The 23,201-nt window shown below is 37.9% G+C and overlaps 1 protein-coding gene across 1 annotated transcript in view; it reads left to right on the forward strand.

Moving 5' to 3' along the window:
* Positions 1-23,201, forward strand: part of snd1 (staphylococcal nuclease and tudor domain containing 1) — a 167,220-nt gene that overhangs the window by 11,195 nt on the left and 132,824 nt on the right. Inside the window, exons 9-12 of the mRNA XM_052577497.1 lie at positions 3-93; positions 5,414-5,518; positions 15,549-15,650; positions 22,745-22,851. Coding sequence (XP_052433457.1) covers positions 3-93; positions 5,414-5,518; positions 15,549-15,650; positions 22,745-22,851 — 405 coding nt within the window. The remainder of the gene's footprint in view (positions 1-2; positions 94-5,413; positions 5,519-15,548; positions 15,651-22,744; positions 22,852-23,201) is intronic.

A 23,201-nucleotide genomic window follows, 5' to 3' on the forward strand; every position in this document is an offset into this window, starting at 1 on the left:
AGATCAGCGAAAGAGCGTAAAGTGAGAATCTGGAAGGACTATGTAGCTCCCACAGCCAATCTGGACCAGAAGGACAGACAGTTTGTTGCAAAGGTGAGTTTTTGTTCACTCACACATTCGGTTTCAATCCGTCCAGGCTTTATAGTGATACAAGGGTCAATGACACAATGCTTATTTATCCAGCTTATTTGTTCAGATGTATTCCTCTTTTCTGAATTAAATTAAATCAAAATAATGAAAGCCAAAATGAATGCAGAAAGTCTCATCAAAAGCCCTTTTTTGGATGATCTGTTACATAGAAATCTATGTCATGATATGGAAGAAATTATCTGTTGCTACTTCGTTTAATTACAACATTAAACTATTATAAATAACCAAAAGTAAAATAAATCAAAATAATGAGGAGCAATCAGCAAACTAAAATTCTCAAAACAGGAAATTGTATCATAGAGAGAACCCCTGTGGACCCTCATGATTAAACTTTTTGGGGGTAATGATTAAGATGTGTACATTCACATATATTACATTTTTAAAAGAAGAAAAAAAAACACATTTTGTTTAATGGCTCCACCACATGACATCTTTGAGTTATGAAATTAAAAGGATTAATGTGTTTCTAAATCATATGAAACTAACATGAATACCAAGAGGAAACATTTAAGGATTTGGTACACTCTCAAAAATAATGTTACAAAAGCTGTCACATTTACAAAAGGTACATATTTGTAGCTAAAGGGTCCATTTTGGTAGCGTAAAGTTGGATATTAGTCTTAATGTGTACATTTTAAAACATAATAGGTGCAATGGTGTACCTTTTGAAAAGGTTGCAACCCAATGGCAGCTGTTTTACGTTGACAGTGTCCGTTGTAACTTTTTATTTACTTGACCTATTCCTGCCTTTGACCCACAAAACGAGCCGTCAGAAATAAGGCTGTGCAAAAAATCGTTTGTTATTTCATGCGCATTTCGTCAGTAAAGGCGCTCCTGTGATTAGAATTACATCTCCAGCACGTGCGTTCAGATCAGGGTTGCCAGGTTTTCAAAACAAATCCTGCCCACTTGATTCTCAAAACTAGCCCAATTGCGTTTCCAGGAGCTTCGCCGATAAAAATTGCTTCCCAGGGTTAAAATACATATTTTTTTGGCTGGGTTGCCTTGGTAAAATTCACATTTTAGGGGTTAAATATCACGTTATTGGTATTGGGGTCGCTTCAACCCGCGGACATGAAAAACAACTGTGGACTTGGCAACCTTGCCAAAAAAAATTTATTTTAACCCTGGGAAGCAATTTTTATCGGCAAACCTCCTGGAAACGCGATTGGGCTAGTTTTGAGAAGTAATTGGGCAGGTTTTGTTTTTCGAAAACCTGGCAATCCTGATCTGAACGCACGTGCTGGAGATATACTGCCAATCACAGGAGTGCCATTACTGACAATATGCGCATGAAAATCGCATTTGATTTTTTGCACAGCCCTAGTCAGAAATCTGTACGGTCAAACCACTAATTTCTTTAATAGCTGGTGTTGCAGTTTTGAACTCGTCAAAAGTGCTTCTGATGTTTCTCACTGAAGTCCACCTAAAGTTGTTAATCTAAACTCAGCCTTCAAGCCCTATGGCCAAACCCTTGATCTCTAGATGTAGGCTTGCTGCACTTATAACGTCTAAAAATAACATGAGGAGAATTCGGCAGAGTTTAGGTCAACGCTTCCATACCAGCATGACATTTCACCAGCTGAGTCCAGGCATGATAACAAACGACCGTCTCCTCTTCAGACCCCTTTATCACAGGGCCTTCTGAAGAATATTGGAGCACCGCAGTCTCTTAAAGTGCTGACTGCGGTTGACATCCTCGTCTCCCTGATGCCTTTTTCTCTATTGTGTCTGTCAGCGAGGCAGGCCTTTCAGGTCTCAGGTGTTTCATTTCATTTTGCATACTCTGTTAAAGTCAGCCTTGGGCCGTCTCAATGGTTCAGTTCAGCTGCAGCCTCCAGCGCTCCCCCTAAATTAAAACTGAATATCTGCTTTCACGTCCCTGTGTCTAGAATGCACGAGGAAAGAAAAAGGCAATGATAACTTTTTTTTATCAAGATTGAACATGAAACCAAAATCTACCTGCTTTTGTTTCTTCCTCTTAATACGTTCAAATGTTTGAGGTCGGTAAGATATTCTTGAAGTAAATCTTGTATAAATGCTGATTCATGTTGACATTCATGTTAAGTTACTTTTTGCAGCGGCAGTGATACTGCCACATCAATAAGGTTTGTTAACGTTGTTTAAACCGCTGCCGCCTGGTCTTAATTGATATGTTGACACTGTGTGCTCTCTTTTAAGTCAGCAACTGTGCTTTTGCAGAAAGTTTCTTCATTCTCCTTAAAGTAAGGTTGTTTCAGTGAACTTCCAAGACTTTTCAATTATTCATGCTCGGCCTTTGGTTATGTAAAGGTGTTGCACTGCAATCTGCTTACAGAATTAGTTTCAAAATCCGCAGACACAAAAGTGTGTTTTTGCCTGAGTCAGAAAATACCAGAAGTGAAGAATAAAACATTAATATGAGCTTTAGCTTGCCTCAGATCTCTCTGAGCCAGGAGAAAAAGAAGATAGACTTTGAAATTGTGCACAAGTGTGTTTAAGTGAGTGTGTGTGTGAGAGAGAGAGAGAAAGCTACTGACAAAAGCAGAATGGCAAGTATTTGTAAGCCATTTCTCTGTCCTGGTATACAGGTCTAGCTGTTTTAATTGGTTTGCATTTCCTGTCCTTCACATGTTCAAAAAGAGTTTGCCTATAATGTAATAACATTATTGCAACATTAAAACAAATTCTGACTTGAGACATTTATTTCCAAAACATACAATCTTAGTGACCCCAAACTTTTGAATGGTAGTGTAAATATGAAAATCATTCAGTACTATGACATGTATTGGAAGTACCATTCTTAGTACAATGGCACTACTTTTTTTTAAATGTTTTTGTTAATGTTAAATATACCAGTGTGAGGAAGTATAGAGAAAAAATAAATAAAACTGCACTAAAGTTGATTAGATTATTATTGTTTTTTAAATTGTACCAAACATTTGAATGTTCTTTTGCTGTGTGGTGTCCTTTAGATGTAATTCCAGTCATGTTCTGTAGGTGGCAGTAGCTCCCTGTCACGTTCAATGGGCTGCAGTACCAGAGTGAGTCATGGATCTGGGCTGTAGATCCCTGTTGGCAGCTTGCGGTGAAGTGCCTTGCATGTGTGACTGCTAATGAAACGGCAAAATGTTCTTCTTACTGCTCCCAGTTCTGCTCCTGTACTACCACATCGATAAATAAAAGCACTGATTTGCTCAGATGACCTGGTTGATTTGGGACTGAGTGCATTTAGGAACACACACATAAACGGTGACATTCCAGCTGAATATTTTTGAAAGCGATCCGTTTCATTTCCAGGCTGAAGATTCAGTGCAAAGCCAGACGATTTGTCACCCTGTGTTGTTATTGTGCTCATATCATCCTTCTTTCCTGTTCACGTCCCACTGAAGACTGTAATTTTGTCTTCAATTGCTCAGATCTAGATAATGCATGCATTTTTGAGGCATTCCCCTGTCTGTTCAGGTCTGATTATATCTGATCCATTACCCAGACCCGCAACAGACGCAAGTCATCTTCCACATCAATGACTCCTCTATGAAATAACATGCATTAATGATCATATGAGATGATATGGATATGATCGACTCGGACGTGGTTCTAAACGTCAGAGCTTTTGTGACATTTGTCTTCTTGGACGGCTTGTCCATGTACACAACAGATGTCACAAAACCTGCATGTCAATGCTTCACGCCGTTTGCCTTTTCTCTTTGAGTGATTAGACAATGAAAAATCCCATGGAGTAAAAAAGAAGGGAATCAAGCTATCAGAGACTTTGAGATTGGGATGGGATGGGATTGGAATCCTGAAAATAGTTAGGTAGTTGTGCAATTTGGGCAAAATTGTGATTTATTTGTCAGTATCACTCAATAATAATACTGATAATTGTTGTTCTTATTGTTGTTTTTCTTATTGTATTATAATTATTATTATCTTTATTGTTGTTGTTGTTATAATAAATGGTTTTATTTTGATTAATCATGCTACCCTACTTTGGGAGGTACTCTTATGACTTGATCCAGTTATGAACTACCTAGTATCTACATAGAAATGATCAAGACTGAATTGCAGAGCTTTTGCAACTACCCACAACAACCCTAAAAATGTAAAAAATAAAAATAAATGAAAATAAAGTGGTATTTTTCTATATTGAAAGGGGCATGTCCATATAGACTATTTAATCTATTTTTTTTTAAGCAGATCTGTTGTTAAACAAATGCTGTGGCACACTTCTAAGTGCTCCGTTTAATCCTCTTCCTGTTCCTTTTCTTCTAAATAAAAATGATGGACCGTTCCCATCCTCTCGTTCTCTCAGTTCCTTTGTGTTCCCTGTCGGCTCGCTTTCATTGTCTTATATGAGTGAAATGGTGAGGTAATGGTGGTAGGATGAGAGAATCGGAGAGAGGAGGGTTGTTCTTTTGAGAACAGAGTGTGGGAGAAGTGTTTTGTTTGCAGCTGTTTGCTTTTGTACTGCAGAAGGCTCGTGGTGGAGTATAGTAACGTTTCTCTGGCAACAAGTGAGTCTCTCCCGTCCTCCCAGTGGAGCGGTGACTTGCTCACCACCTCTCGTTCTCTTTCTAACACCTACTTGCACACTTTCGACATCACTCATGAATATCGGGGTGACTGACAAATGTTCAATAAACAGGCTGAAAACATCATAGTCTTTACAAAAAAAAAATAATAAATAAAAATTGATCACTGCAGGCAATTTGAGTGCGAAAAAATTCTCACAACTTGTTGTATGTGGTAACTTTTTCAAAACAAAGTGTTTTCATCACTGTAGATGTGGTGTTGCAAGTGGGCTAAATTTAAAATGCAACCATCCCAAAGGCTTTTTTCCATTTTTGACTTTCAAACATTTACTTTTAAGGCAGACACATCAAGCTAAATGACGGGCTGTCGTGTGTCTGTTAACCCAGTTTTTGCAGTGTGCTTTGTATCGTTGGCACTAGTTGCGTGAGTTTTGTTTATGAATGATGAATATAGACTACTGCCACCTGCTTGTATGGAGAGTTATAATCTCTCTTTTTTTTAAAGAACAGTTCACTGTGTCTGTCATGCTTCGAAATGGACAAAAACCTATATTATGGATGAATAAATATTCAAATAAGGCTTAATTTGTGTAGTTTGGAAACCTGTAGTATAAAATGTCACTGTAATTGATTGTCTTATGACCTAATCATAATGTCAAACCTCCTTTAAGTAAATTATGCCAGGATTCATTGTTAATGGGTTGACTCTTTGCATTTACTCAATTTTCTTTTTGCCCTCTTCTGTACAGGTGATGCAAGTCATGAACGCAGATGCCATTGTGGTGAAGCTGAACTCTGGGGAACTCAAGACCATCCACCTGTCCAGCATCAGGCCCCCGAGGCTTGAAGGCGAGGTACAAATTAATGCATGTCTGTCCTTGGATACCCCTGTCACTAAGGCCATTACTGAATCCACAGGGTGCCGGCTGTCTGCTACGCTGTTTGCAAAGTGCTGATGTGAAGGTTTTCCCTCCCCTCCATCTCTTAAAAGTGCCGATCTCCTGCCTCCATGCATCTTTCACACTCCGATCTCAGAGCGATGTCTTTGCTGGACACCAGGGGGAGCTAGAGACAGAAGCCCATCAGCCCATCACCAACCCCCCCCTCCCTCCTCTCTCTCTGACACACCAGTGCTGCACTGCAGCCAAAAGCCCTATAGATCTTCTCCCGTAATGAGCACACGTTCTCGATTAATCTCTCTCATCCTCATCTATTAATGTCAAATGTGTCCCGCTCAATCAATGCAATTTTCAGATGCTCACTTTTGATTTGCTAGATGTTAACAAATTAATATGGAAGCATCATTTTGTGGGACTGTGTATGCGCGCACACATTTTTGCAGTTTTCAAATGCTCAGGAATGGGGAAAGTCTATTCTTATTCATGCCCATTAAGGCAGTTAATGAGAGTTGATGTGTAATGGGTGCTTTGTCTAGCAAAGTGTGTGTGTGTCTGAAAGCTGAATGTTAAACTCAAAGCAGTTAAAATTGGAGTGTAAACGTCCCGTTGCGATTAGCCACCCTCTTCTTGAACCTTGACCTCCTGTAATAAGATACGGTGATTCATCATGTTGGAAAAATATGAACTTCGGTGTTGATTTTTGCAAATTGGTAGTTTATTAAAGACATGTAGTTCATTGAAAAGGGCTTTAAATAACCGCAAACTGCAGCTGCATGCATGTTTTTGCAGGACAATATTTTTGTGTTCTTGTAGTTTTGATAGATGCAGCAATATGTGCAAATCTTTGATGAAGTTTGTGATTATTTTTAAAGTAGGCTTTTCAGAGAGTCAAAATTTGTCATGGACATGTAAACAGAGAGCTGAGAAGCGGAGCTGTGGCTCTGTATCTATGGATACCGGGCTGCAGTGAGCATTCGGATCACAGCGTGTTTCTATCCTGGCAGCTTAAAGATGGCTTTAATCAGATCAGTGATGATTACAAAACAATAAAGATTACGGATGTATTTAGATCTCAAATGTGCTTCGTTCGGAGGCATGAGACGAACTAGGGATTCCAATTTTTTGACTGGTTTATTTTTCACGAGAGATAAACCTGAAAGCCAGATTTTGACAAAAAGACGGGAAATTGATCCTTTGGAATCTTAGAATCTAAATTCCTCACCTTCCTGTTGTTCTGAACCTTTGTCAATGAAAGAAGATATTCTGAGAAATGTCTGTTTCTGTCCATACAGTCAATGGCCAATGTTATTCAAAACTGTTTGGTTGCCAACATTCATACTACCATCTTTTTTTCTGAGGATTATTAATTTTTGGGGTTTATAACATCATAAAGGTGTTTACCATCCAATTAAAGCTACCCCTAACCAACAACTGCAAAACAATGACCTGGCAACCATCCATAACACTCTTGCATTGTGGTGAGTTTAGCACAGGCATATATTTTCCTCAGAAAACTGTAAATCCCATTTTGTTACAGTCTTCATGCTACAGAAGGTAGATCAGATGGCGGGGAGTTTGTGTATCAAGCATCATGGTGTAATTATCATAATACCTTGGTGACCATACGTCTGTGTTTGGTTGCATGCATGTGTCTGACACCTATGGCAGCTACCTCGCTCCACAGTCAATCGGTGACTTAACCTACAGTTTCAGACCAGTTTTCACAATGCCATAACATCATATCTAATGATCTAAAGCCAATTCATGTGAACTTTAGAGATATTTAAGTACATATTTAGTAAAAAAAAAAAAAATCTATAAATTAAATGACACATTTTTGGTTTTTTAATGTTTTATAATGTGCATAAATTCACACTTTTTAACTGCTGCATCAGATGCTGTTTTACCATAGGCAGCTGTGGATACATTTCTGCTGCCTTTAAAAACCAACCAGATAAAAGCATCCTAGTAGAAAAGATTCGTATGTTGCCTTCTACCTTTTGTCTGCTGTGACGGCAGTGTTTTTCCTGGTACAGGCATGTTGTAGAGGATATGAGGGAGGTACTTCGTATTTTGAAACTTCCACTACTGTTCAGTTTACTGACTGTATCTTCTGTAGTGCATCTCTGCACCTGATGTTCTTGCAGTATGTTTTCCCTGCTCTGCTCTGCTTTTTGACTAGGGTGAAAGAGATGGAGAGATAGAAGTGTGCAAAGTTTTGCCTGTATTAATGCATTACAGTCATTGAGGTTTCATCAATAATGATGCTGTCATGGCACACATGACCTCTTACCGTGTTCTATGGTCTGAATAAAAGTCAACTGAGAGTCAGCAGAGTACCAAACAATTAAACATATCTGTTCACTCTCTTTGGTTCAAAGGGCCCTGATGGAGATTAGGTTATTACTGTTTCTAATAAATTCTACAAGTAGTTAATGTAGTGTATTGTAAAATCATCCTAAGAGTTGGAATGAAGAAAAGTTCATTGCGTTTTATTCACTCCATCAAACACAATGACCCTTTGCAGATGTGTTGATAGTTATTCAAGAGCGGTTCCTCTGCAATCGAAAAGGGGAGGCTACCTATATTTTTACTCTTAATGTAATGCTACATTAACCTTGACATGATGCTACATTAGTACAGGATCTCTGGTAATCTTTTCATCAAGCTAATCAATTCTGGCTAGCACGTCTGTAGGAGTTTAGCACACAGTAACTATCGTAATTAATTTAAACTGCGAATATTCAAACAACAGCTGTACAATGGTTTCAGAACAGCTGCAAACATTTTTTTTCAGTCACTCTTTTGCTTTCGTTTTATATGGCTAATGGTAATGGCTTTTGGTTTGTGCTCATGCACATTGTGAGCACTCGGTGTGTTTCATGCACACATAAAGAGGCAAAATTAAGAGTTTAAAGTTGCACAATATGCGAGATGCAGGTAATGATGTCACACTAAATGCACCCTTAATATGGAGGTCACATTGGCAAAATGTCATAAGCAGTACACGTGAACACACCTGTTGTTCATATTTAGTGTTGTAGAGTTCACTACACCATATTCTAACCAAATGTTATGAAACAGAAAAATGTAAATCCATGGAAACCAATGTAATGAAGCCATGTGAATCCATGGAATTTTTTATTTTTATTTTATTACAGGGATGGTGCATCTTAGGGATGCACAGGACAAATGTAATGGTGGCACTTTGAACTGTAAACAAAAGTCCAGGTCCATTTGTGTGATTTCAAATTTCAGTTCACTGTATTGCCGTTTGGTTTCAAAATTACCCCCGTTCTTAAAATTGGCACACATTTTCTCGTCCTGATTTGTAAACACTCTCTTCAATTCAATACAGAGTGTGAAAGCGTTATCCCTGTGTCATGCTGTACAAACACTTCAACTCAAAGAGACAAACCTGACCTCAGGCCAGCCTCGGGGTCTGTGTGATTGTCTGTACTGTTCTCTCTCTCTCTTGCTGTGAGGACCATGGGGGGATTTATGGCCAGATGTGTTGACCAACGCTAAGATGAACTCTGACAGCTGCTGCCCAGTGTTTCTCTCTCTCTCTCTCTCTCTCGCGTGCTTTTGTTGATTAATACTGGGACCTGTGCGTAAATTTACTCTAACAGTCGGGGGGACAATAAACATAAAATTTCTCAAGATCAATTTTTGAAGGGGACAGAAATAATACAGCTCAAATTGTACTTGTAAGGACAAGTATACACAGCCTTATTACTATTAGTGCAGCAGGGAAGACCGTGCCAAATTAGACAACTTCAAACTGTTTTGGTCACACAGAGACCTACGTTGTAGACATTACTATCCCTCAAGAAGGTAACATTATTATTGCTAACTTAGCGGACTTAATAAATTTTTTCGGAAAAAATACATTGGCATCATCTGTATTAAAGGGAAACAAATCACTTCATCCGATGTTTAAGTGAATAAAGCCTTGACAGTCGAGTTACACAACTATTGACTTTTGTCCATCCCCCCCTCCTGGATTTCCCCCAATGGCTGGGACCCCTTTTTTTCATTCCTGTGGCTACTCAATTGCTTTATCATTATTTATTATTGATGGTATTGTGGTGGTAAAGTCTCCAAGTTGCTTCCACTGTTAGAAGGAAATGCATGCGTGCACACAAGTTAAGCGTTGCTACCTTAACAATGCAGCCTGTTCATTATGATGATAAAATACAGTCAGTCAAACATACGGGGGAAAAAAAAACCCACACTGCTCAGTTTAAATATGTAGTACAATCAGTGCCATTAAGGGTTATCATCAAACTGCCATGATGATATGCAAAACATTTTGTTTTACGTGGATATTGGAATGCGAGGGAACAGGGAAGTAGGCTACATAATAATAATAATATGGCATTCAAATGCATCGCGAATACGGAAACATTTGATTTTGTGTCGAATGAGAGACCCAGCATTGGTTTCGTTTTAGCCTAAATTAATTCGTTTTGGCTTGTCGTTTATATTGCTATAACTTAAATATGACCTATTTTTAATTCTTGTTCTTTTCTAAATATTGTTAATTGAAAGGATTTGTTGTGGAGTGAGGGGAACTGTAATAGCCTAGCTATGTTTACAATGCTTATTATAATGTTTGTAAATATTGTGTCTGCGTTAGGCCTATTTCTGAATGAAATGATAAAATGTGACTTATTATATGCAACTTATTATATGCAACTTATTATAACCATGCAGCAAACTATTAAAATATTTTGATAAATTCTTGAAAATAAACAAATGACTTTTTTTAACCATTTAACTGATTGTATTTAATCTGTCAAAATTCTTAATGGTTAACTGGTTAAAATGAACACCCCTAATTAAAATTAGGGCTGGCACCCAAAAGTAGAAACACAAATATGACCATGTCTTACAAAAAAAAAAAAAAAATACTGCATTTGTGTACTACACTGAACCATTGGCATTTCGGCATTGTCATCATGCCATTTTTGACTGGGTGAACTATCCTTTTGAGAGAAACGTGATTTCAAGTGCCATGCCTAATTTCTAGTCCTCATTCATTTCTCCCCCCTCACTCACTTGGCCAGATGGAGGCTTATTTTTGCCCCATGGCGAGCTATTTCCAGCTGCGTGGTGGTGGTGTCAGCCGTTTTAGGAGCACTCACAAGGATGTGGAGGGGGAGGAGTTATGTCATCAGCTCAATGAGTCATCCTCACTCCCATTGTATGTGTGTGTGAGGGGACTGCAGGGGAAATGTTGACATCTGGGTTTAAAGCCAAAGACACCGTACCCCCGTCTTCCCTGCAGATATAGCATATATAATGTATTGGTCATTGAAAGACACTTCATGTTATTTGCCGTCACCTACTCAGTGTGTTTGTGCTGTGTGTGTTTGAGTTCAGCGTGTAATTCGTCTGATGCCACTTAGTGTCTTTTCATAGTTTGTGTATCTGCTGTGCCTGCTTGCTGAAGGCGTGCGTGTGTCTGTGTGTGTGTGTCCTGTGGCCTCTGTCTGGGGTCACTGTATGGTTCCATGGCTCATCTCACACTTGGTTGGTCAGGCTTTTTCTTGCAGACATCTCTGCTTTGCCTCAGGATCGGTTGACTCTTGGAATTCTAGCAAACTTCCAATCATTTGAGAGTAATGACCCATGGATGTTGTAAACCGGAATTCTATTCTTTTTAATGGAATGTTCTGGGTTCAATACAAGTTAAGCATGACTCACATGGGTGCCCTAGGCAAGGACAGAGATGAGGTGCCACACGCCTCAAAAAAGAAAAGGAAAAAAAAATCCATATAAAATACTGTATTTAATTTATATAATTTAACAGTTGGCCAGAGGAATGTATAATGCATGTATGTACATGTATATAGTACATTAACATATATTTGCATATACAGTATGTACAGACATACCTTTAACCATAATTATTTTTAATGCCTCTGCTTCCAAAGATAATTCCAATTGTTTATTCTCTGCTTCTATCTCTTTCCCTCTTTCTGTGTCCTGCAGTTCTTGTTCTATAATTTCATTTCTCCATGCATCATTGTCGTTCGTCACTGCTGATTTATTTTAAGAAGGCATTTCTAATTTCTGTCTTGGATGCTGATTATTTTCTTAAGGCATCTGTGATGCAGCTGTATGAGTTTAGATTGCCCATTGTGACTGATGCTGAGGGTCATAATACTCTATTCCTGGCTGTCGTGCGAGACTTAGGTGATGTAAGGGGAGAGGCTGAAGGCTATTTTTTTTTTTTTCTTTTTTTTTGCATTATTCAAAGTCCATGATACTTGAAGTTTAAGAAATGTTTGAATCAAGTTTAAATTGACTTCTGCTTTTCCTGCTTTGATTGGATGCACTATAGCTGAATAGAACAGCTTCATCTGTTCTAAGGTTTTACTTGTTAAGGTTTAGTAAAAACCCTTGAAGTTAAAGGGAATATATTATGGGTTAAATACAAATTGAGCATCTATGCCATGCTGTCATTTACCACTGAAAATCCATAAGTTCTTCTGCACAAGATGAAAGAAAGAATGCAATATTTGATGAATGCATCGTGATAAACTAAGATTAAATCATGAAATCAGATTTAGTTTTTTTTTCTTTTTGCATAAATTTAAAGCTAGAAAATGACATTCAATTTGCAGGTCTCCTGTTCTTCCTTGGCAAATAAGGTGTCACTTTTCAATCCTTCAGCTGCTCATTTGCTTAGTGCAAAAACAATTTGTGACATTCTCTGAGTATTATCTGGCATTAATGGCAATCAAATGGAAATTTCAAAGGATATGCTTCATTAACAATTTGCATGTGCAAAATGGCATTTAGAACATTTAAGATAAACAAACTGAGTGGAAAGTGGAGCTTTGACTCTATTTTGTCTTTTTTTTTCTGCTTATTTTTTTTCCCACGTAATTTTTAACTTGCTTTTCTTTAGTTACTTGTTTGTATGGACTTATGTCATTCTGAACACTTAGTCCTTTTGTCTCAAATATAGGCTCAAAACATTAACAGTTGAATTAGTGAGGAAGTGTTTGGTTAAAGGGCTACGCCTAAAAAAACAAAACAATTTACAACATGTAAGAATGACGTTCTCTGAAGAACACCGACGATATTTTGAAAATGTCTTTAATCCATAGTTTACAGATAGGACTTTTTATATCAACAGATACAGATAATCGATAATAACAGAACTTATGTTAACAAAAACAGTTTTTCAAAATATGTTTTGTCTTCTGAAAGTCATACAGGTTTGAAATACATTTTTACAGAATTTTAGGTGAAATATTCTTTAAATAGGTTCATTTTGGACATCTGTGCCAAGCAGTGGCTTACTTCCTGTTAAGCAGTCTTTGCTGAGGGTGCGATTGGACGTTCCCTGATTGAGGAGCTCCAATGAGGTCTCAGGAACCTTTGGCCTAATGGTGGCGAGAGCTCCTCTCTCCTTCTCTGCTTCAGTCACATTCAATCCTTAGGACATTTATCACCTGAAGATAATGAGATTGGCTAATGAGAAAAAGAAATGAAAATGTGTGCAGCTAAGAGGCAAAAATCTATGTATGTGAGAAAGGCATGTTCAGGAGCTGAGGAGTGCTGAAAAACAAGTATAATACATCACACACACATGCTCTTTCAAAAAATTTAAATTGTCATTTACTCACCCTAATTCTTTTCCAACAGGTATGACTTTATTAAGTGGATGACTCAAAAGAAGAAAATTCCACGGTTTTCATATGATATATGCAGTATAATCTGAGCCTTCTGAAGCTATGCTAGGGTTAATAAGTTGAAAAGGAAAAATCTTTCTTATAGTCCTGAAAAACAATTATACTGTTTGAACAAAAGTTTACATTTAATGGCTATGAAAATATCATGGGACGTAAACTACCCTTTTCCTTGCACTTTGCATTATTTTAAAAACGTTTTCCTTTTTTTTCAAGATAGTATGGTTTAAATATTATGAAATATTAATTCATATATAGTAACATTTGGGGGTGAAACTATGGTGGAGGAGAAGATTATTAGACTGTTTAGAATTAGAATTTTTTTCATGGTGCATTTGTGGAGATCCACAGCCCCAGTCTCCATTTTGAAAACAGACCATCTGAACGACGAAGGTTTAGAGCAATGACAGGATTGGAATTTTTGAATTAACGAAGTATAGTACTAGTTCAGTTTGTAAGTTTGTCATCAGCACATGATTGTTTTGCTTATCATACCTGACAGATAGTTGTGCAGATCTGGCTCTGTTCTGTTAGCCCCTGCAGAATGAAACCGTTCTTGCGTTCACTGCATGCATCCAAACCGTCATTTTTAAGAGCCAGTAACGGGCAAACATTGGCATGTCAGCCATTCGCAGAACTCCTCGTTTCTCCTCACACGGTTCAGTGACCACACTGCCGTGTCTTTGCTGAAAACACTTGATTTGCCCAATACAATGACAAAGACACTTTATCTCATCTATCGACAGAGCTTTTTGTTGCGTGTTGATTTTGCTATGCAGCAGCATTACAGCAATCTAGTGGACATAATTCGATGAAATCATTGAATTGTTCATTGTGTAAGACTTCCAGGGTCATCCGTTCCTTGATTCGGAGTATTTTATCATTGACATATGGCGCTTTCATGCTACAGATTCAATTAGTATGCTCTCCCAATCACACGGGTCAAATATCATATGGTTTTAGCCTGCTCATATTCAAAACAAAAGCACAGATTACTGTCTTTGTGTATGTAACATGCTTGCTGACATTCATGATCAGCTAGCAAAACCCTGAATGCTTGCTCTCTTATCTACATTTACACAAAAAACACACTCTTTACGCAAGACTGCTTGGCCTCCCTCTGCTTTTCTTGCTCGGGGGAAAGGAATTGCCATGGATATTTATAGGCGGGCTGAAAATGGGTTGTCCCCTCTTTCACCGTCAGGGGTTTCTGTCTGTATTATATTCCATCGGCACAGTTCTTTAGCCATCCTGAAAGCTCCTCCATCAGAAGAGATGTCTCGCTCTCAAAAGTGGGTGGTTGATACAGTTTTATTTCACACTGAATATCAGACCACGTAGGCACAGATTAATGTAGTTTTAAGTGTGTTATTTGCAAAGCAGATAAACGTTCACTGTAATCAGAGCGTGAAGATTTAAAAATCGCTGAGATTTATGCTTTTTAAACCAATATGCTTTTATTCGCCGAAAGATTTGGTCTTTAGGGAAAACCAGTCCGATATCTCTCAACTCTCCCACAAGCTATGCCTTATGCTGGCTGTGTTATTAGTTGTCTGTCTGCAGTTTATTTCTGCCTTTGCTTTTGGTTTTTCCTCAAGCGTCAAAGCGTTGTTGCTTGGAATGAGCCAAATCTGAAAAAAAAAAGCTGTAGAGCAATATCGGCATCTAATTCTTAATGGGATTGTTCACAAAAAATACAATGATCATTTAACTCACCATTGTCGCCGAGTTTGATGAAGCATAAGATATTTTGATTAATGTACTGGTCACTTTTTCTCCATGCAATTTCAATGAACATGAAGTGTTATAAAGCACCATAGAAACAGTCCAAATCACTTGAGCGCTTTTTCTATTCTTTTGAAGCCATGCCATAGCCTTCTGTTGCCAAATGGCCTGCAATCTCTGGGACTGGGAGAATGACAGCCTTTTCCCCTTTCTTATGAAAAATGGAAATTCTATTTGTAGTGTATCAATGTGTGTAGCAGCAAGAACATCTCGTGTAGCTTGTGGGGTCACATGCTTGGAAGACCAAGAGATTGAGACAATGAGACGTGTCGTCTACCAATCCTGACACATTAGCATTGTTGTGTTGGAAAAGGGCAGATATTAGGTTGTAAGGGAATTATAAAATTGGAAAGAGAGGTGATTTTGTAAAGAAGTCTGAGGAAGTGATTAAATGTTGTGCCTTCTTGGGAATGAAGGCTATTTTTTATTTATGTATATTGACTCATCTCTGTCTGTCTTTCTCTTTCCCCCTGTGCTGTCTGACTCTATAGGAGAAGAACAAGGACAAAGACAAGCGTTTCCGTCCACTCTATGACATTCCTTACATGTTTGAAGCCCGGGAATTCTTGAGAAAGAAGCTCATTGGCAAGAAGGTGAGCGACTTTGTGACATTCTCCCACATTATGCCTTAGCCTTTCTGTATTTTCTATCCATTGCATATGAATGCAGGGTTGTTTACTTACTCTGCGTTTCTGTGTTCTGTTTGGAGTCCCTGAACACATTGACCACACAGACCTTGAGCAGAGCGACTTTATTCACAGAGGCACAAATGACTTTTCTCTTTATTTTTTTTATTTTTTTTTTTAAGAAAACAAAGGAATGGCAAAGCATAGGGCATCAACAGTAGAAATTTTGAGATGTTAACATACAAATATGTGCATACAGTAAAAGCCATGCAGTATAATTTCAGTACTTCTCACAATATGCTATTTATTTATAATATCTTTACTACGTCTTCTATGAGAATACTTGGATGATAAAAAAGACTTTCAATGAGACAGATGCATGAAGGGGGGTGGGTTAAAAAAATCCAAAGGGTTTCTGACAAAACTGGTTTCCAGTTTACATTTTGATGAAAGATCATGATGAGAAAGATTAAGTTAATTAATTTGGATTAACAGTAAATGCCCAGTTAGTTAATGCATTAAGAATCATTTAACTTGTTTTTATAATAATTGTATAATATTTAATGAAATAAGATACATATCTAATTTTACAATTTAGTATAAAGCATATATAATTATTCTAATATATATTGTAAATTAACGTTATGAATGAACATGAATAAACAATGAACGTTAGTATATTTATGGTTTAACATTTAACCCTGATTTAATATTTGACCCTGAACAGCTAAAAATGAATTTGTTCCTGATGTCACTGGATTATTGTATCGAATCACTCACAACAAGAGCATGAATGTGAGTTATGAACATTGTTGGGGTGCTTTTCAGAAGTTGTTGCAGGAGAAGTCGTGGCCTAATGGTTAGAGAGTCAGACTCCCAATCGAAGGGTTATGAGTTCGAGTCCCGGGCCGGCAGGAATTGTAGGTGGGGGGAGTGCATGTTCATTTCTCTCTCGACCTTCAATACCACGACTTAGGTGCCCTTGAGCAAAGCATCGAACCCCCAACTGCTCCCCGGGCACCGCAGCATAAATGGCTGCCCACTGCTCCGGGTGTGTGTTCACAGTGTGTGTGTGTGTGTGTGTGTGTTCACTGCTCTGTGTGTGTGCACTTCGGATGGGTTAAATGCAGAGCACAAATTCTGAGTATGGGTCACCATACTTGGCTGAATGTCACGTCACTTTCACTAATTGGGACAGCAGGGTATAAACTGGTGAGGGATGTTCTGAAGATTCTGTCATATTGAGAGTCACTAAAGTATAATGGGCAGATTGTATAAAGCTGCGCTTTATTGTCTGTTCAAGACTTTTCTCACCCAGACAATTCAGTGTTTATGTGCAGAATAATAAAAAAAAAAGCCCAGTCTATAAGGCCCATTTGATTTAACACCAAAAAATATGACCGCACATTTCCTCACACACAGACATTTTCTCATAAATGGTCGCTAGATGCATGGATTACTAATGCAGCTTCATATTATCCTTGTATGAACCCAAGGCTGCTTCTAGAAGCCAATATTTTATTGCCTTTTTACAGAAGTCTGGTTCACTGACCTGGAATCATGCAAATATTTTAGAGACGGGAAATGGAAAGCAACAAGTTTAATCTCAGATCAGATTTTTGCATTTCCCATGTATGCACTCAGCGGTAGTCAACCGATAGTTGGTTTTATACAACACTCTGCGTGATAAGATGCCTGTTTGCTTATCATTGCAGACAGTGTGGGAATGTTTGGATTCAATCAGAATTTTTCCAGCTCAAAAAGATAGCTTTGCGGCAATCATTTTGAGGATCCAATTTTGGATCATTAAGTGGCACAGAAGTGCTTTGACGTAAATTAGTAGTGTATAGTATTAATCATCTTCAATCTTCAGAGTCAAAAGTAGCATCTTAAAACTTCTGTAAATGAAACATTTAGTTTTTTTTTATTATTAAATTAAACGAGGTTGTAACCAGATATTCAAATGCAAAAGTTAATACTGGCTTGGCACAGTGGTTACAGCAACGAATTTTGATCCCATTTTCTAAATAAAATGCACTCGTTAAAAGTCTGTTGTCATATTCCTTTAGTTGTTGCTAGGACACAATGTGATGTGGGTATGAGGCCTTGTACTGAGGCATGCCTCGTTTTAGCATCCCCCTTGCTGCCCTGGCAACCGCTGTGGAAAATATTCCAACTGTTTAAAAGAGAAATAAAAGCTGGCCAATTATAGAAGTTCATAACCATAAAATAGGGACATTGTTAACGACTGATTGTTCAGATGTTAGTTAAGTACAACTCTAATGACTAATTTCTGCTAGTTTAGGGCAGAAGGGATTATTTTATGCCTGGAATTTTTAGATTTTCCATTTTTTTGGCATTTAAGATGCCAGTATTTCTTTTATAGGCTGCATCCCAGCTGGTCAAAAAGGGTAAGCAGTCTGACTTTTGTTTCCAGACTATTAGTGGGAGAGCTTGAGCTGATTCTATTGGATTCATTGAGGTTGCATCCATTTTCTGTCTCTCTTAACACATGGGTGTAGTCTTCAAAAAGAGGTCCCCAAAGAGGTCAAATGTCAACTCCCATTATGTCTCGGGTGAGTATATAATCAATGTCAGAGTTCAGCGGTACAATCAGCCAGAGAAAATGAGAGGAAAGGAGGTAAAGAAGCTCCTCCTAGCCCCAGTGAGGCACAGCTATGGAGTGTAGCGTCCATTTCAAATGGTGTTTTTTTTTTTTTGAAAGGATGGTGAGAATGAGTGGCATTCACTAGCAGTGGCTAATGGAGGAAAACGTTTGGACAAATGCATTTCCTCCTCGGTATTGAAATGGAAATTCCCACCCAGTGACATAATCCAAAGCTAGATTTGGCTAACTTTCTAAGTAGCGCCTCTGTAGAGGGTCTCTGCCTCAGCGAAAAAGTCGAATGAAAATGTTGCATTAATCCACTTATCAGGAAAGAGCACGTTTGGATAATCCTGCCCGCTCAATGTGCCTCCTGTTACATGGGTGTGAGCGTGTGTGTGTGTGTGTATGTGAGGTGTTAACAAGAGGCAGAGACTGAGTGGAATGTCAGTGTCAAGTGTTTGATGTCTTTGTTTATGCAGCTATGTTCCAGGCAGGTATGTGCTGCTTTGCTTATTAGTTTGTTCATTTATATGGGAGAGGACGTGCTGAGTTTTCACACGATGCCCTGATGCACATCAGTGCAGACACGGCAGAGCTGTGCAGACTTCATTCATCTTTTCCCTTTACTTCTGCTTTAAAGGGAATTACAGTGGCGTGTGAGACTAGCAGCTCACTTTTAATCCATGAAATATGTATTACAGAGTTTCCTGACTACACCTTCCCATCACCACATTAGACTCCACTCACAGGGATTTAAGCTTGCAGAGAGCAGGTTTGGATGCGCACATGTCAGAGATCCAAATGCATGATTAACATGTTTGCACACTAGACCTTTCGGTGTGGACCTGTGTACATTTGTGATCCAAGGTTGACCCCCCCCCCCCCTTTTTTTTTCTACATTATAACAAACAGTTGTATTGCTAATTTAACAGTCACTCAAATAAAACAAATCAATAATAATAATATATAGTTGTATTGTTAAAAATACTTTGATGACAATAATAAAACAAACACAACTGAATAATAATAATAATAATAATATACAATTGTATTGTTAATGATAATAGTATTGTCAATTTATTAACAATAACTCAAATAAATCAATAATAATAACAATTGTATTGTTAAAACTAATTTAATAAGAATAATAACATTAACGAAAGTATAATGATAATAATAATAATAATAATAATTCCATTGTATAATAATAATGCTAATTCTATAAATCATAATAAAAACAATAACGATAATCCAAAAAAACTTGATCATTATTGTTGTTGTTAATACTAACTCAGTCATTTAATCTGTAATTACTTGACATTAGGGGTATACGATATTTGAAAAAAACTATCGGTAACACTTTAGAATAAGGTTCCATTAGTTAATGTTAGTTAATGTATTAATTAACATGAACAAACAATGAATAATACATTTATTACTGTATTTATTCATCTTCGTTAATGTTAGTTAATGAAAATACAGTTATTCATTGTTAGTTCATGGTAATTCACAGTGCATTAACTAATGTTAACAAGCACAACTTTTGATTTAAATAATGCATTAGTAAATGTTGAAATTAACATGAACTAAGACTTATAAATGCTGTAGAAGGATTGTTCTTGCTTAGTTCATGTTAACGAAAGTAGTTAACTAACATTAACTAATGGAACCTTATTCTAAAGTGTTACCAAACTATCTTGATATTTTTTGAGAATATTTTCAATAAAGATAATTATACAGAATTTTTCATAATGTGTGTTATTGTGCTGATATCTGACCACCATGGACTGCTGGAGTTTTTGATATTCTTCATTGTATTGTGTGGTCATAAATTAATCTTTTCATATAAGTTTAAACTGATTTTTAACTTTTATGGGCATTTGTACCTTTAAGAGAGCCATTTCTTTTTCTAAAAGCTTGCATCATTTGAGTCAAATTGTGACATTTAATTAGTCAATTAGAATAATAAGACATTAGGCTGGCACCAAACAAATGAAACCAGTGTCAACAAAATAAATCTTTGTAGAAGTTGCCTCTGAAGTGGCATTTGTATTTAGACACTATTCAATTCAGTTCAGAGGGACATGGAGTGCTTTAACCTGCAGTTACAAATGCATAATGTTTTGATATTTTAAACAAAACATTGAATACTGACTGATTTTAAATTATAAAAAAAAATAAGATAAGATACTTTAAATGTGAAATAAATGCCGCCAGTAGGTGAGAGCAAGTCACTGTTAACAATTGAGTCATTGGGAAATACCCAAATCATTTAAACACTTGATTCATTCAGGAATGAAACATGGTCATTTGCTCATATGCAAAACTGTTCTGTTTAAACCAATAAAACAAATTATGAATATTCACTGTTGGCATGGATGTAAGTCATAGCGCATTTGTTCCTTTGCATGCTCCAATACACATTGTTATACCTGCTTGTCTCCAGATAATTTGCATTCGGAGGGCAGTTCACATTGTATTTCTTGCAAAAACATGAACTGCCATACTGCCTTCTCTTCCTGACTCATTATCTATTTACTCACGGTGGTACTCGTGTTGATGATTCACATGCCACTGTTTGAACCCAGATGTACAACGTGAAAAGAGTCCAGTGGGGGAGGGAGTTGAATCCATCTCTGGTTTGGACAAAGCAGTCAAACCAAGTGTGAAAGCATCCTTGCTGTACATGCACCAGCTCAATCTTTCTGCATTTCCCGAGACATTTCTGTGGACCTGTCTATGTTTTGATGGATGCTTCGCTTTTAGCAGCATTTCTGTCTACGTCATTCTCTTCATACTGGTTCTGTCTGGGCTTCTCCGAAACCCTTCGCTCAGATCTTTCTATTCAAATAGCCCCGTCTTTCTCTCGCTCATTCATTTTCTCTTTCTTCATAAGCACTTTTGCTCTTCTGAATGAGCGGGAATCTTTGTTTCTTAAAAAGGGTTTGTTGTCATTCAACCAAGCTCATTACTCCTACCCAATGGTGCAGAGCTGTCTCTGTCTTTCTGAGAGAGAACTGGAGAGTAGAAGAAGAGGGGATGAAAACGCAATCATTTTGTGGTTTATTTGTTGATGAAGCACTAAACTCCTAGGGTAAGAAAATGAGTGTCCACAGGATTCCCCCACCTAATGAAACTTATTATGTCCAATAGACTGGGTTACATTGTCATTTTGAGGCAAATTAATTGGAGGGATAAATGGATTGAATTCCAGAAGTGGAGGCTTACAACTTTAGGAATTAGTTCAGTCCTTGGATCTTTCGTTTGCCACGTCACAATTGTCTTTTTTCAACATTCTCATTTTGCTAGGCAGTTGCATATGGATCAGAACCGCAATGCATTTGTCTTGAGTGTGAGCACCTCCTTAAACTGTTAAGCTGGTGATTTGACCTGTTCGCTAAAGCATTGTAAAAATACAGTCTTATGTTTGGTGTGCTTGCATTCAAAATCGTTTTTGTATTTTTTTATTTTTTTTATTTGTTGGACTAATCGGTTGGATGTGATCATTTCACGTGCTCCCAGAGGAGCATCAGTGTGCTGTTCAGTCAGGTAAATGCTCCGTCCTTGGCTTGTTATTGGTGCCATCAGGATTAATGACTGATCTTTCCCGCTGCGAGTCAAGACCGACAAGATCCCCCATCCGGCTTACTATTTCAGATTAGCTTCCAACCCTCTATTTGCTCTGAACTGATTGAACGAAATTGGCCAGATCACAGCCTCCTATCTCTGAATATCTCCATGTGGCATCTTTCTTTGCTCCGAGCTAACAAGAAGACACCGGATGCAATGCCCCCTATGGGATGATCAAATGACCTCAGAAAGAGTTTGACACAAATGGAGTCGATTTCTTAACTTGGAGCAGTTTGGTGTGAAATAATCCGCTTTAGTTATCCTATTCCCGTTTTCTTGCCTCCGTTGCCATCAAGCGAAATAGTCACAAGTCCCCGCCTATTTCTCGCTTCGTGATAAACAGTTTCCATGTTTGGTTTGGCTTCCTCTGGGGAGATCTATGGTCTAGCCTGACATGATTCACACTGACTCAGGGTGACCTTGGAAAGTAGCCCACAGTCATGCTTGTACACACACACACGCACCCACCAGACCCTTCGCTAGATGCCTTAACACAATTTGTCCACCCTGAAAGGCCTGTAATCCATTTCTTTTTCCTTTACAGCCAGCTTTTCGCTTGATCTGCAATCCTGTACAAAGATATCCAATTCAGAGTTTGATGTGTTGCTCTTTCTTGGCGTAATTCTGTCATGTTTAATGCGACATCATAAAACAGGGTTACAGTGCAGTGTCCTCACGTGTGGCTTCAGTGGTCAATTTATCTCCATAGCTGAGCCCCTGACAGGCTTATAGTGTGTCTGTGTACGTAGGCCTTATTTCTTGGCATTACATCGATTCTGGTGTCATGCTGGTGATTTAACCATTTTGTTTTGTTTTTTTGCAGGTTAATGTCACAGTCGATTACATCAGAGCTGCCACCAGTGCCATGGAAATGGGTGGCGTCCCGGCTTTCCCAGAGCGCACCTGTGCAACAGTGACCATTGGGGGAATGTAAGTAAACTAGCCAAACTATTAGATGGTAGTGTAACTCAGTGATAAATTTTGAGAAATGTGATGATGTTGGTGTGAGACCAAACAGACCAAAATTTCGGCCCCGGTCATCGCTATACCACCTCATCTGGATTGAGTCATTGAATTGATCTTACAAACTAAATCGATCAAATCAGTTAATTTAATCTTTGAAAAGAAAATTGAATAATGACTTTAAATATAGGTCTATTTTTACACAGTAGCTGTTGTTGTTCAAATGTGAGTTTTCTTAGTTGACAACCAAGAGCAAAATACACATTACTAATGGGGTGCATGACAAATATCGACCGATAATTAATGCTAATCTCATC

This window comes from Carassius gibelio, chromosome A4, assembly GCF_023724105.1.
Source record: "Carassius gibelio isolate Cgi1373 ecotype wild population from Czech Republic chromosome A4, carGib1.2-hapl.c, whole genome shotgun sequence".
Classification (NCBI taxonomy): Eukaryota; Metazoa; Chordata; class Actinopteri; order Cypriniformes; family Cyprinidae; genus Carassius; species Carassius gibelio.